Below are 14,534 nucleotides of genomic sequence, written 5' to 3'. Positions count from 1 at the left end.
TGAAAATTGAATAATATGTGTTCTGTCGTAATCACCACAGAAGCAATATATAGATAGCTCAGCTGAAACGTCATTCATCACTCTAAAATTTCATTTAATAGTTTGAGGAGAAAGCAAAAAAATTCCTTGGAAGGAAAGTGATATCTACTCTTCAAATTATTTCTCCTTTCCTTTAGCATACTTTTACCTAAGAATAAGCACTTCAGTTTAAATTGTATGCTTGTGTGTAGGCCTGTTTCCTGAGTCTTAGAATATAACATAAAAGTGTAAATGACACTTGTTGCCGTGTTTGAATCAGATAACAGTTTCATAGATGGGTCTTCATGGGGCCTGAGAGACATGACATATTCAGATATTTGGAGCACAGTTAATGAAAAGATCATTATTATATATTATTAGAAGAGAGACCATTTTGTTGCATGGTAATTTAAGTTATAAAATGACTTTTTTATTGTTTTTAAGGGAGGGTAATGGCTTAATATTAAAATTCATTTTCTTTTTAATTTTACTGGTTGTTGGTATTTGAACCTAAATAATGATTTAGGTGCTGAAACGGATACATCTAGTAATATCTATATTACTGTATTAGTGGGGTTAAATACATAGAGCATGTAACCTCTAAAACTCTAATAATTTTCTCTGGAAGCCATGCCTCTGTCATCAGAGATATAACAAATCTCTAATATTTGCTTCATTTTTTAAAAAAAGATATCATTTATTTATTTGACAGAGACACAGCCAGAGAGGGAACAGAAGCAGGGGGAGTGGGAGAGAGAGAAGCAGGCTTCCCATGGAGCAGGGAGCCCGATGTGGAGCTCGATCCCATGACTCTAGGATCATGACCTGAGCCAAAGGCAGACACTTAGCAACTGAGCCATCCAGGCGCCCCTAATGTTTGCCTTAATGTATACAGTACTCTTAATGAGGGAGTGTTTAGGGACGGGCAGTCCTGATTTACTTTACAAAATATAATTAAAATTAATGTGACATTTTGTATATGTGTCGCTTGTCATTTAATGTTAGGAGTAACTGTTATTTAACTATATGGTGTAATCATAAAAAGAACTCTACAAATGCAGAATGAAATACAAATCCCCCTAACTTTAATGGCTTAGGGAAATCTTACTCCCTAATTTCATTTGGGGTGCTTTGATAAAGGTAAAGGCCCACACTTAATGATCATGCTAGAGAATTATGACAGTATCTGCTAATTGAGTGATTAATTGAATAATTAGTTTTAGCGTGTTCTGCCAGCTAGCAGAACACAACTCACTCCAAGACAGAAATGGGTTAACTAAGAAGAAGTCTTATGAGTAGATGGTCTGAAAAGAGGTGAAGGAGGCAGGGAAGATGAGATGGTCTGTAGAACCCTGGAGAAGAGCTCTGGCGGAAAAGGAAAAGCTCTCTAATACAAAGAACTCAGAAGTATTCGGCAAAGCAGTAGGCAGAGAAGATAGCCCATTTTTTGGCCATAAAGATTGACAGGAAGTGGGAAGGATATAAGGATCTAATAATATGCTTTCTTTTCTTTTTTAAGATTTTATGTATTTATTTGAGAAAGAGTGGGCACTAGCTTGGGGGGGTACAGAGGGAGGAGAAGAAGCAGATTCCTCACTGAGCAGGTTGCTCAGTGGAGCTCCACTCAGGGCTGGATCTTAGGACCCTGAGATCCTCATCTGAGCCAAAGGCAGACGCTTAACCTACTGAGCCACCCAGAGGCCCCATAACATGCTTTTCTAATGTGGAACACATACTATTGCTGAAATCTACTATAATTCTGTATAGGAGATGAATGAGGAAAGGAAAAGGGGGTATGGGGCAAGAGATGAGGGTAAATAAGGAGTGAACTAGTCAGCCAGGAGGTGAGTTGGCGGTGTGGAATAGAGAGTGGAAAGGGAGAACAGTAGAGAAGGAACGAAACAGAAGAGAAAGGAGAGAATGAGAAAGAGGATCAGACCTTTCTGGATTTGGTGGACCTTAGAATTCTTTGGAATTGTCCGTTGAGATACAACGGTGGCTTATATTTCTTTGGAGTTTTGGGGTCAACTTTTTAGTAACTGTAGTTGCTCTAGGAAGAGTTTTCCTTTAAAGATTCAGGATTTGTTTTTGTTTCTCAATAGAGTAACCACAACACCCTGACCTAGGGATATGATTCTGTGGGGGTATATTCAATGGCAAGATAACATCAACATTATGAAGAAATGAATCAAGACAAAGGCCAAACTGAAGATCTGTGTTCCTACGCTAAACTCTGTTGTCAAGTGTTGCCATTAGCTTTTATCATTTCAACATTTGTCATCTTCTGTGTTTCAAGCCCGATTCTAAATGTCAGGGATGACAGGATGCTTAGGACAGTGTTCCCTCCCACCTTCTAGGATCAGGCTGGTTAATGGGAAAGACAAGTCATGGGTCTATAGGAAATGTTTCGGCAGCATGGAGAGGGAGTTCTGTGAAAGAACTGTGCCTGTAGAGGTAAAGAGAGGTTTCCAGAAAGTGGCCTTGGGTGAAGTTTATTTAAGGTGAAGGTTAAGTGGAGCCTTGCAAGAGGAAAGTTAGAATTGTGCAAAGGTGCTGGGGTATAAAAGAGCACGTTTGGTTAATTAATGGGCCGTTTAATGTGATGAGAGCATAGAACGCAGGTTGTGGGAGTAATGAAAAATGAAGCAGAAGCAGAAAGAGAAGGTTGAGGCCAGATTCTGAAAGATTGTAGGTAAAAGGGTTGGATAATGTCCACTAGGGGTATGATAACCCAGGGTAGTGGTGGTAGTAAACATTGGCAAACATATCAGTGGACAAAGAAGAAGATTCAAAAACAACCTCCAAAACATGCAAGTATTATTCAGGGCAGTACTTCAGATCATTGGGAGAAGCTGGATTAATTCATCAGTGGTGCTGGGACAAGTTGTTGACTCTTCAAGTAGGACATTTGAGTTACTAGTTGAGAAAATAGTTTATGTGATACATTTAGGTTAAGTATCAGATTCAGGGCCGTCTGGATGGCTCAGTTGGTTGACTGTACAACTCTTGATCTCAGTTCATGTCTTGATCTTAGGGTTGTGGATTCCAAGCCCTGCATTGGCCTCCATACTGGGTATGCAGCCTACTTTAAAAAAAAATAGAATCAGATTTCGATTTAGCAGCTTTTTTTTGAGACTCTGGCTTTATAGCTAAATAGAATCTAATGTTTCAGGCCATTTTTCTTACCCTGAAATTTTTTTTTTGTAGCATCTGCAGAAAAAGAGGCAATCAAGGGTACATACTCCAAAGTACTGGATGCATATGGACTCTTAGGTGTTTTACGATTAAATCTTGGTAAGTTCATTATTCAGTATAATTCATCTTTTTCCATATTTTTAATTCTAAGGATTTGAGAGACTGTTTACATATAATTTCATACTCTGTATTTGAACTAAAAGCACGGTAACATCTTTTAAACCCTAATTACGCTAATCTTGGAAAAATGTTTGTTGGTTACAGAGGCATGCTACATACTCACGCTCTTGATTTTAAGTTACAGAGACATTTGTCCTATTTAAACATTTAAGATCGGTATCTGTTGTCAAAAGAGAAAATCAGGGTATTGCCCTTTTTTGTTTGGTTTTGGTGCAGTGTTTTAGGAAAAGATGTCCTAGTGAGGACCATGCTGATTGCTCTGGTTTATAGTGGAAAGGACATCTGCTTTGTATTTAAAAGATCTCAGCTTGAGTCTCTCTCTGCCACTTAGTGTCACCGAGGGCTGCAGAGTAACCTTTGTGATTACCAGTTTGTCTGTATAGCATGGCTGCAGGTGTGGCCCAAGGCCTGGTACCAGTCCGTGAACCATTTTGTTATTGGTCTGTGATGAGATAAGGAGCTTGCGCCATCATGCAAAACAACACATGGCTTCCATCACTGATAAAGTCTTACTAGGAAAAAAAAAAGTCAGCCAAACTAAACAGTGAGGTAGTTGGTTTCCATTCTGGAACAAGCACCCTTCTCACTGTGACAGCTCATGCGCCATACTTTGAGGAGGGCTGGTGTGTAAAGTGAGATTTGTCATTTGTTATGAATCTCTCGAATGTAAAAAGCACTGTCCCTAGATGCATAACTAATACTATCTCAGGTATACCATCACAGTCCAGCGAGGTTTATTTTAATCCTGGTTTATGAAGGAGAATATCTCAGGTTGGTTATGTTAAGACACTGAACTTAGTCTAGATAGTGGTGGAGTGGTGGAGCCAAGATTCAGGGCCTTGGTTGCCTGCTCCAAGCCCACTGTCAGAGTACACCACTGCTGAATTTCGCCTTCCTGCTAATTTCATAGAATTTTTGTCAAAATGAGTGAAAAATCTCTGTGAAAGTTTTCGTAAACCAAATTGTTTTATAAGTTGTTAACAGGGGCTTTCTGTTCATGTGTCAGCAGTGGCAGCTCACACTGATATTTTTTCCATTTTTTTTTTCACTGTGCTATTTACAAAGAATTCCCACATTTATTGTCTTATCTGGATTTCCTGGCATTCATAAAAGAAAAATGAGGAAGATAACATATATATATACATATATGTTATATATATATAACATATATGTATATATATATATTTTTTTTTACTGGATAAATTTTGAATATCCCTAGATTTAGTAGAGGAATAATTTCATCAATGTGAGATACTCTGTTAATGTTTAAATGCTGCGTTATACTAAATGTGTTTAAGCAAGGGTTTTTTTTCATCTTCTGCCAAAATCCAGTTGTAAATATAAACATGTCCATGACAGTTTAAAATAACCATGCTGTCAGATTTAAAAAGTTGGAGACATGACAAGAAAGTTGGGAGACACTGAATAATCTGAAAAATATTGGGACTTTTTAATCCAATTAATTCTTTGTTTTTTGCAGGTGATACCATGTTACATTACCTGGTCTTAGTCACCGGGTGTATGTCTGTTGGAAAAATTCAAGAATCTGAAGTTTTCCGAGTTACTTCCACTGAATTTATATCACTACGAGTTGATTCTTCAGATGAGGATCGCATTTCAGAAGTGCGAAAAGTTTTGAATTCGGGAAACTTTTATTTTGCATGGTCTGCCTCTGGAATTAGTTTAGATCTGAGTCTTAATGCACATCGTAGCATGCAAGAACACACAACTGATAATAGATTTTTCTGGTGAGTTTGTGTTAAACATTTTTTTCCCCTTTGTAGTCATGTGCTTGCTGGGCAATAGTTTGATTTGGGTCATAGCGTGTTCATCAGTTATTTCCAGAGACAGCAGCGACGGGCATTGCTGGTTGAGCACACCGCTCTTCCCTGCTCCAGAATCCAGTAGAGCGGGTCACACATCCAGTGCCAGCTTACTGAAGTTCTCATGGGACACAAGACCCATTTGCTCTTCTTGATCTAGACTGACCTTTCATTTATGAAATATATTTAAGATACTTATGTTAAAATTAAGAATGAATTAGTTATAATCAAATTGCATTACCCATATTTACTCTTCTTAGTTTTGAGATCTTGTCTCCAGCAGAGACAAGACTGTTTCTCCAAGATAACATTGCCTTATTTTTAGTTTTAAAGGTTATAGGTAGATAAACTTGATTCAAGAGCAATAGACTATGAAGAAGTGGCATACTAGGATAAAGTTTTATACTATAATAAAGGAAGACTTAAGTAGGTAACAAATGTATTTCATTGTCATGTGTAAATGTGCTGTACTATAAGTACGCATGAAGGGTAGGCATATGTGACTCTAATCAGTACTGCTTTATTGCAGCTGACCAGATTTCTAGAATGGTGCTTCTCTTGTTCACAGCCAGCATTACTGTTGATTTTTTTCCTTGACATCACGTAGCAATTATATTTCTTTCTATTTCCATGTTGTAAGGCCAAAGTCCAGGACTCTCAGCTCTTGGGTCTCCCTTAGTAGGTTAGATCAAGGTGTTCCTCCTGTATATTTTCTTTCTCTCTCCCTTGTACCGTCTACCCATGGTCCTTGAGGAGCACATCGAGTCTGAACCATCGCTCTGGCTGGCTGTCTGAGGGCTCAAAACCAACAACAATGTGAGGATAAGAAACTAATTTTAGCGGAAACTTTGTAGCTAATGTGGAACTTTTTTGGCCTGGCATAGTAGCAGAATGAAAAAAGACTCTGGTGCACTGTAGTCAGAGACTTGGAGCCCCACAAAGGAGGAGATGATGGCCGTGGCCTAGGGAAGGAAGGGTTGAGGGCAGCTGAGTGCAGAGAGCTCTGCTCATGTCAGCTCCACACTTTTCATGATGGAGGAGGCATAGAAATCCCTGAACATTTAAGGTGATACAGCTGGGCCAGGCAGCTGGCCTCACTTTTTTTCCCTCCTCCGCCCTGCTCATTCTTTGCCCAAATTCCTTAGATTAAGAGATAAAAGTTTTCCTGCCATAATTAGAATTTTAATCAGGAGTGGATGCATTGGCTCAATGATCAGCAATTAAGCACATTTGTTAAGTTTAACCAGTAGGAATTATTTATTTAGTTAGTTCAATTAAGGATGGAGGTGGCGGGGCGCCTGGGTGGCTCAGTGGTTTAAGCCTCTGCCTTCGGCTCGGGTCATGATCTCAGGGTCCTGGGGTCGAGCCCCGCGTCGGGCTCTTTGCTCAGCGGGGAGCCTGCTTCCCCCTCTCTCTCTGCCTGCCTCTCTGCCTACTTGTGATCTCTCTCTGTCAAATAAATAAATAAAAATCTTAAAAAAAAAAAAAAAAAAGGATGGAGGTGGCAACAAGTTTAGGTCACAGATTGAGGGAGTTCATCTAGCAGGAGACAAGTAAGAGTCACCAAAAATGAGTTTTGATTTTTACACTTTTTGCAATTTTGCTAAGGATTGACATTCTTGAGCTTCACTTGGCATAGAAAAATGAAAGCTTTATGCATTTACTGTACCTACTCTCATAGCTTAGTAGAGCTATTTCCCAGGATATGGCCACGTCAGTTTTGTCATCACAAACACCTATCTCAAAACCCAAGTCAGGTCATTCCACTGGAGATTTGAAGCTGCTGCCAGTTGAAAGTTGTTTTTAAATTTAAATAGAAATAAAACAGCAACACATTGACAGGAAAGAAAAATGACAGCCGATGGCAGAGGGAGAAACTCTACCAGCACGAACGTATAGGATCCCACTTGTTTTTAGTGGGGGCAAGTACGTTGCCTAGATCTCTGCCATGTCATGGGACTTGATGTTGTGTCCAGATATGCTGGCCACGTTTGAACTTGGCCTCCGATCAACGCACGAAAACTGAAGTCGCATTTTGAAAATACATAATGGCCATTGGATTCAGTGTCAGCCCAGCAGTAATCTCACCACTCAGTTACATTACGCTTTCTTGCATGGACGGCTTACCAGAACTGCACATGGCCACTCTGTTTCACCTGTCCTGCAGCCTGTACCCTTCGGAGAAGGGCTGGGCAACAGCTGGTCTAGCAGTAGTGCTGTGTATTAATGACTAAGACAGCAAGATAGCGCAGAGTACTTAAGAAAAAATTTCTGCATAAAACAGAAGAGTTTTAAAACTCAAAGAACCAATCTTCAATATTATAGAAAATTGATTTTTATAATGCTTTGTTATCGGAAGAGACCAGCCAGAAAGTTTTCCTGTGTAGTATAGTTTCCTTGGTGATCCGTTGGTTGGGAAATTCCACGTGCTTTTTTTGGAGGACTAAGGTTCCTGTTGAGAGCCCAGTAGAGGCAGGCAGCAGGATGAGAAGGTGGCCAACCCAGCAGGACTCCAGCCCCTGTCCCTGCTTTAGCCATACCGGATTCTGCTTTGATGTGTTTCCTAATCACTGGGCTTCCTTGTGTTTGAGTAAAACTTTCTGCTCCAGAAAGGTTTGGAAACACGGCCCCCTCTGTTACCTAGAATGCTAAACTATTTGGAGTAATGGAAAACTCTAGACACGTATTGATATGGATGCTTCTAGCTCAATTGGCTATTTAAATTAAAATTAAGTAGCTTTATTAAAGTGGAGCGTTAAGAGTAGAGCTTTATAAAGTGGGGTGGGGATATGCCTATGAAATCCATTTTTTTGAAAAGTTAGTTTATGTATGTATTATATAAGAAGTCAACAGAATGGGGCACAGATACTAAAAACATATAAAAGATAGGCTTCTTTTCTGTAGACCTACAGGTCATATGCCAAAAAATCGCATTATCTAGCCTTCTCTTCTGATTCCTAGTATAGTAAATGTAAATGAATTGATTTATTTGTAGGCCCTTTTAATTGAATAGCATTAAATTAACGTTTCAGGAGCATTGTTTTAATACTTATGCTATGTTATCTGATATTCAGTAAGCTAATGAGTTATTTTTTTTTTCTGTTAGGAATCAGTCTTTGCACTTGCATCTCAAGCACTATGGTGTGAATTGTGATGACTGGCTATTACGCCTCATGTGTGGGGGAGTAGAAATCAGAACAATTTATGCTGCTCATAAGCAGGCAAAGGCTTGCCTCATTTCCAGACTCAGCTGTGAACGAGCTGGGACCAGGTTTAACGTCCGGGGAACAAATGATGACGGTCACGTCGCTAATTTTGTAGAAACAGAACAGGTATATAGTGTTTTATATTGCTTAATTCATGTATTAGATGAGAGGCCCAGAAAATAATAAAACCAGAGATTTTCATTTGATTCAGAACTCCTTTTCTCACATTTTTAATGTCATCTTGTGGTTGTTCTTGGCTACTTACTGGCCTTAAGGAAGGCTTCTCTGAGACAAACTTATTTATAAACAAACTTAGGTATGGCTCTTCAAATGAGTAACAAGAATTTTACTAATTAGCATGCTGTTGTCAATGCTGTACATTTTGGTATTGAATTTTTAAAATCTTCAATTATAGAGCATGACAACTTAATAAAAATGTCTTAATAAAAAGACAACTTTTTTGTGAAATTAAATCAAACCCCAGCTTTAAAAGTAGATATATATACCATCTAAAATTAAGTTATGGCATTTGCAGTCAGAGATAGACAAATACCATATGTTTTCACTCATGTGGAATTTGAGAAACAAAACGAATGAAGAAAAAAGAGACAAAACAAAACAAAAAAAGACTCCTAAATACAGAGAACAAACAGGTGGTTGCCAGAGGGGGCAGGTGGCTGGGGGAAATAGATAAAGGGGTCAAGATAACACTTACCTTGTTGAGCACTGAGAAATGTGTAGAGTTGTGGAATTTTTTTAAAATTATGACATTTTTGGCTCTGAAACTATTGAATTGAAATTCAGGCCACACCCCAAGCCTGACTCAGTTCTTCAAATTAGTTTTTGAAAAATATTAAAAAAAAAAAAACCTAAAAAAATTAAATATAAAGGTAAGTGTGTAAAATATTGAGATTTAGAAGGCATTCCTTTTTAAAAGTTATGATACATATGCTTATGTTTTTACTCTTTTTTGGATAATATACAGCAAAACTATTACTTATTAAAAGAAAGTCAAACTTATTTAGTTGCCTCTTCTAGATATTTTGTTTGGACAATTAATTATATGCGAGAGTCTGGTCATAAGACAAAACTAGCAGGCAACAGATGTTAGTAAATTTGTCTTTGTTATGTAGAGGAAATAACTTTGTGGAAATATTTTATATCTGATTTTTCTCTGTAGGTTGTGTACTTAGATGACTCTGTTTCTTCTTTCATACAAATCCGGGGATCTGTTCCATTGTTCTGGGAGCAACCAGGGTTGCAGGTATCTGTGTAACATTGTTTTATCTTGTGTTTTTCTCTTGAATATTTTCCATGTTTTCTAAACTTTCAGGACAGTTCATTGGATAGTTCTGTTACTCAGTTTAGTAATATTAGATAGATTGACAAACAAGGGCTAAATATAAGAGTTCGTGGAATTGTCTTAGATATTTTTGATTTAATGTTCTTTCAAATGTCCATAGAAATTAACTGCTGTATTTAATATGAAAATTGTAATGTTCCATAGCACTTGATATTCATTGTTTCTTATTTACTGTCTCAGTATCTTAATAAATAATAATTTAGCCTCTTTAGTTAGAAGAATGTAGTTTTAAAAAAAAGGCTTCTGAAACCAGATTTCTCAGTTTCGATACCTACTCTGCCACTACTAGCTGTATGATCTGGGGCAAGTGGTTTAACGCCTCTATGTCTCCGTTTGTTTATCTATAAAACAGGAAAAATAATACTATTAGTAGTTCCTGTGCATAGGGTTGTAAGGATAAAATGAAAAGTACTAAGACCAATGCATGGTACCCACACGCAGCATGTGTGAGGGTTAGCTATTGTTATCAATAATACATCTGCTATTGAAATTTACTTTATAATTTGTAGTAACCTGTTATCTTTAATATGTTCTCTGATTTGCTTCCTGATATTTTTAACTTTGTTGATGTAAACATCTAATCTTTAAAATATAAGATTTTTTTTCCTGTAGGTTTGTACTATTAGATGGCCCATAATAGTGTGATTTTACATTTTTGTGTAGATTTTTTTTAATTTAATTTTTTTATAAACATATAATGTATTTTAGCCCCAGGGGTACAAGTTTGTGAATCACCAGGTTTACACACTTCAAAGCACTCACCATAGCATATACCCTCCCCAATGTCCATAACCCCACCCCCTCCCTCCCCCCCCTTCCCCTGGCAACCCTCAGTTTGTTTTGTGACAGTAAGAGTCTCTTACGGTTTGTCTCCTTCCTGATCCCATTACATTTTATTTATATTCAAAAACCTTTAATCCCTAAAGTGTACATTATTTTCATTTTAGACTTCTAGTATGTATTGTCTAGCAAGTTTTATGCTTTAGCCTATAATACTGAGAAAATGGACAAAAAAAAAAATCTTGCCTCCTTTTAGTTCACAGCTAGATCTCTTACATTTTAGGATAGCTGGAGTGGAGAAAGATTGCAGACCACTTGAACCTTTGCAATACTGTAATTTACGTAAGACAGGCCAAGAATTAACAGGAATTGAAAGCAGTTACAATTCCCGAGTTCTTGTAAAAAATTTTGACTTGGCATTTAGGGGTAACTTAAGTAGGTCTATCTCTCCCCAAGTCTCTTTTGGGAAAGAATCCCAACCCTCATCCACCTCTCCTAAGCCTCTGGGATCAGAGAAGGGTGTTTGGAATGTTTGCTTTAAGAACATTCCTAAAGCCTTGTTTTGAGGAATGTGAATTCTTTTGCTTAGAGACAGGGCAGTGTAAGAAATGGGGATGACCTATTTCCGGGCCCTCTGTTAGCTGCTGTCTGTGATATTTTATTAGAAGCTCAGAAACATAGTGTTTGATTATTCAGTATGGTTGGATCTTGAATAGTTAAGTTACATTGTGTGATCCACCCTGGGTGAGGCTGTGTTCTGGGGCTGGCCCACATAGTCTGTCTTGCCCATGTCATACTGTTTAAAGGCTGAAAGCTACAGATTTTAAAATCACGCATTTCTTGATATAGTAATTTTTAAGACAAGGCAATCCAACAATTCTGCTAAATTGTCATAGAGCTGGCCTTTTGTCCCAGTTATCAGTTATCTAGCTTAGTAGTTTTTAAAGTCAACCTTTTTTTGAACAGAAGTAGATTAGTTTCATAAGTATCTTTTACAGAAAAACATTTCCCCCCTCATTTTAAGAATAGGTAAGAAAGGAATGAAAATACTTCATCACTTTTTAAAAACTGAAAAATAGATATTTATTTTTAAATATATAAAATACGAAGTCCCCAAATTTATTTCCCCTTAAAAAACAAGCAAGAGCTTTTGATAGAGAGTGGTTAAAAATGATTGTTAGGTGTCCTTTGTATTCTCAGGACTGGAATTAATTTTAGGGTTCCTTGAAGTTTGTGTTACCTCGCGAAAGGCACGGACAGAGATTCCTTGGGACTTGTCCCTTCACTTGCCTCTTATGCCCACAGATAATTCCTCTGAGGCTTTTTTAATTGTGAGATTTTGAAGGATCCTCTGAGGTGATTTTAAAATAAAGATTCATGGTCTCAACTTCACATCAGCTGAAACAGAATCTCTTGAAATGTGACCAGAAATCTGTATTTTTAACCAAGTTCCCTACCATTCACATTTGAGAACTTCTGTGTACCTGATGTTATCCTGTTGACCTTGAAGCATCTCCAGCCCCGTCTGCTCTAACAGCCAATCCTGAACCAGCATAGGTAGCCCTGTGATACTTAACCCCGTGTCCTCCTAGGCCCTGGGACTCTCCCTTGCTTTCACTTCCCGCTCTGGCATCCCAGTTCGGCTCTTCCTCATTGCTGCTTGCCTGGAAGACGCTCACAGTTTCCGGACTGTCTCCTCCCAGCTCTCCGGCAGTGCTGCCCACTTACGTTATGTTATGCTCATCAGTTCTGTGAGGCGCCCTTTTCTTCACCATCTGCTTTCCTCTGCCTGTCCAACCAACTTCATGCCTTGCGTCTTCTAACAAGTATCTTCTCTCCCCAAATTAAAGTTTGCCGTCCTTCGGGAGAGTGCACTCAGGTCTCCTTAAATGGCTTCAGTCCCTCCTCCACACTGATCTCTTCATTAAATACTTAAGGTCCTCCGGTGTATATTATTCTATACTGAGTGCATACTGTATACAGATTTAAGGACTACACTGATGATTCAGAGAGAGCTTATCATCTGTTTGGGGTGGGTAGACCTTTTACGGAACAGGTAAATGTCAATATAAATTAGTTTGAGGAATTACTAGGAGTTGTCCTAAGGTGCTACACAGATAAGAATGGTACTTTAAGTGGTGGCACACTCATGGATTTTACTTATGACTTCCTTTCTCAGAAGTTCTTTAACTTTTACAATTTAAACTGTTACTCTGACATTATATTATAGCTATATTAGCCTTAAAGGATGGAAAGCCTCATCAGAGCTATGTCTCGTATAGTGCTGCACACTCAACTTTGGGTCTAATTGAAGTTAGAGAAATATGTAAACATGAAGCAGTAGTATTAATGGAAAATGATGTTCTATACCACCCAATTAAATTGTTTTTAAAAGATATTTTTGGTACAACCTTTTAAAAAATTGGATAAGTTTATGGCTATTTAAAACCTTACAACTTTCTGGAGTACTGCTTTTATCGCCATTAATATAAGAGCTCTTTTATTATAAATTTTTTTTTAGGCAGTTGTCCTAAAACCTAATTGAGTAATAAAACCAGTCTAGTTTAACCAATGTGTTACTAAGAGTTATGATGTATAGCTAGTTGTGTGTCAAAGACCAGAGTGATGGGGAACAATCACAACCATTGCCTGAAAAACAGTACTTGTATTTTTTTTTACCTTTTTGGCAGTTGGCAGTACTGTGCAAGATAAATATTAATCAGTAGAAAAATGCTGAGGCTTGGACCTTTATAGAGTTGTAGGCAATTACCTGAGAGTACTCCAAAGAAAAGGTATCGACTTCTGTTGAGTTTTCTTCAGTCTAAAATGCTTCATGTCTTGGGGTACACATCTTTCAAATTTTAAAATTTTATAAAGACTATTAAGCACCATAAAATGAACTTGAATATAGGTGTGACATTAGGAAAATCATTTCTTATTGAAAAAAAAAAACATCAAAGAGAAAATACTGGTTATCAGGAGAGTCACTAGATTGTCTCACTTTCAGGAGAGAAGGATGTGTGATGAATGGATAATACTATTAATTCAAATTTCAAACTGGATGAGCATGTTAGAGCTTATTTTCTGATTTTACTTGTTAAACTGTGTGACTGGTTTGGTAGCCCTCTTCCCATGCCCTTTCAAAGTCACTTTGTTCAAACTGGGGAGAATGAATTCTGGGGAACTTTGATACCAGAGCTTCTGAGGGAAATGTTTAAAAGTGAAGTTCATGGAAATAATCTGCCATCACTTTTATTTTTATTTTTACTTTTTTTTAGAGGATAGATTTTTTTTTAAGATTTTATTTATTTACTTGACAGAGATCACAAGTACGCAGAGAGGCAGGTAGAGAGAGAGAGGAGGAAGCAGGCTCCCCTCAGAGCAGAGAACCTGATGCTGGGCTCCATCCCGGGACCCTGGGATCATGACCTGAGCTGAAGGCAGAGGCTTTAACCCACTGAGCCACCCAGGTGCCCCAGTGATTTTTTTTTTTTTAATTTTATTTATTTATTTGAGAAAGAGAGAGAGCATGAGAGGAGAGAGGTCAGTGGGAGAAGCAGACTCCCTGCCAAGACTCCAGGATCATGACCTGAGCCAAAGGCAGTCGCTTAACCAACTGAGCCACCCAGGCACCCCAGGAACAGTGTTTTTTAATTTGTTGAATCTTTGGATGAAGGAGAAGTAATAGAGCATTTAGCATAACAAAGAAAAATATGTAGACATTGCATTTGTAGGCAGCTTGGAAGAGTAGAAATTTAGTTCAGGAGACCTGAATTCTTTTTTTTTTTTTTTTTTTTTTTAGATTTTTTCTTTATTTATCTGACAGAGATCACAAGTAGACAGAGAGGCAGGCAGAGAGAGAGGAGGAAGCAGGTGCCCCAGGAGACCTGAATTCTTGTGTGAATCTTTTTTGTTTGTTTGTTTGTTTTAATTAGTTCTCTTGATCTGAGAGGACAAGTTATTTCACTT

The 14,534-nt window shown here is 37.9% G+C and overlaps 1 protein-coding gene across 14 annotated transcripts in view; it reads left to right on the top strand.

Annotated features, from left to right (window-relative positions):
- SYNJ1 (synaptojanin 1) overlaps window positions 1–14,534 on the top strand; it is an 86,790-nt gene that overhangs the window by 19,421 nt on the left and 52,835 nt on the right. For all 14 annotated transcript variants that reach the window (XM_059164604.1, XM_059164600.1, XM_059164612.1 and 11 more), the window contains 4 exons: window positions 3,226–3,312; window positions 4,874–5,141; window positions 8,323–8,548; window positions 9,603–9,686. In XM_059164604.1, the coding sequence (XP_059020587.1) occupies window positions 3,226–3,312; window positions 4,874–5,141; window positions 8,323–8,548; window positions 9,603–9,686 (665 nt within the window). The remainder of the gene's footprint in view (window positions 1–3,225; window positions 3,313–4,873; window positions 5,142–8,322; window positions 8,549–9,602; window positions 9,687–14,534) is intronic.

This window comes from Mustela lutreola, chromosome 2 (genome assembly GCF_030435805.1).
Source record: "Mustela lutreola isolate mMusLut2 chromosome 2, mMusLut2.pri, whole genome shotgun sequence".
NCBI classification, from domain to species: domain Eukaryota; kingdom Metazoa; phylum Chordata; class Mammalia; order Carnivora; family Mustelidae; genus Mustela; species Mustela lutreola.
Note: the sequence above shows the minus strand (reverse complement) of the source record. Positions and strands in the feature narration are given on the sequence as shown.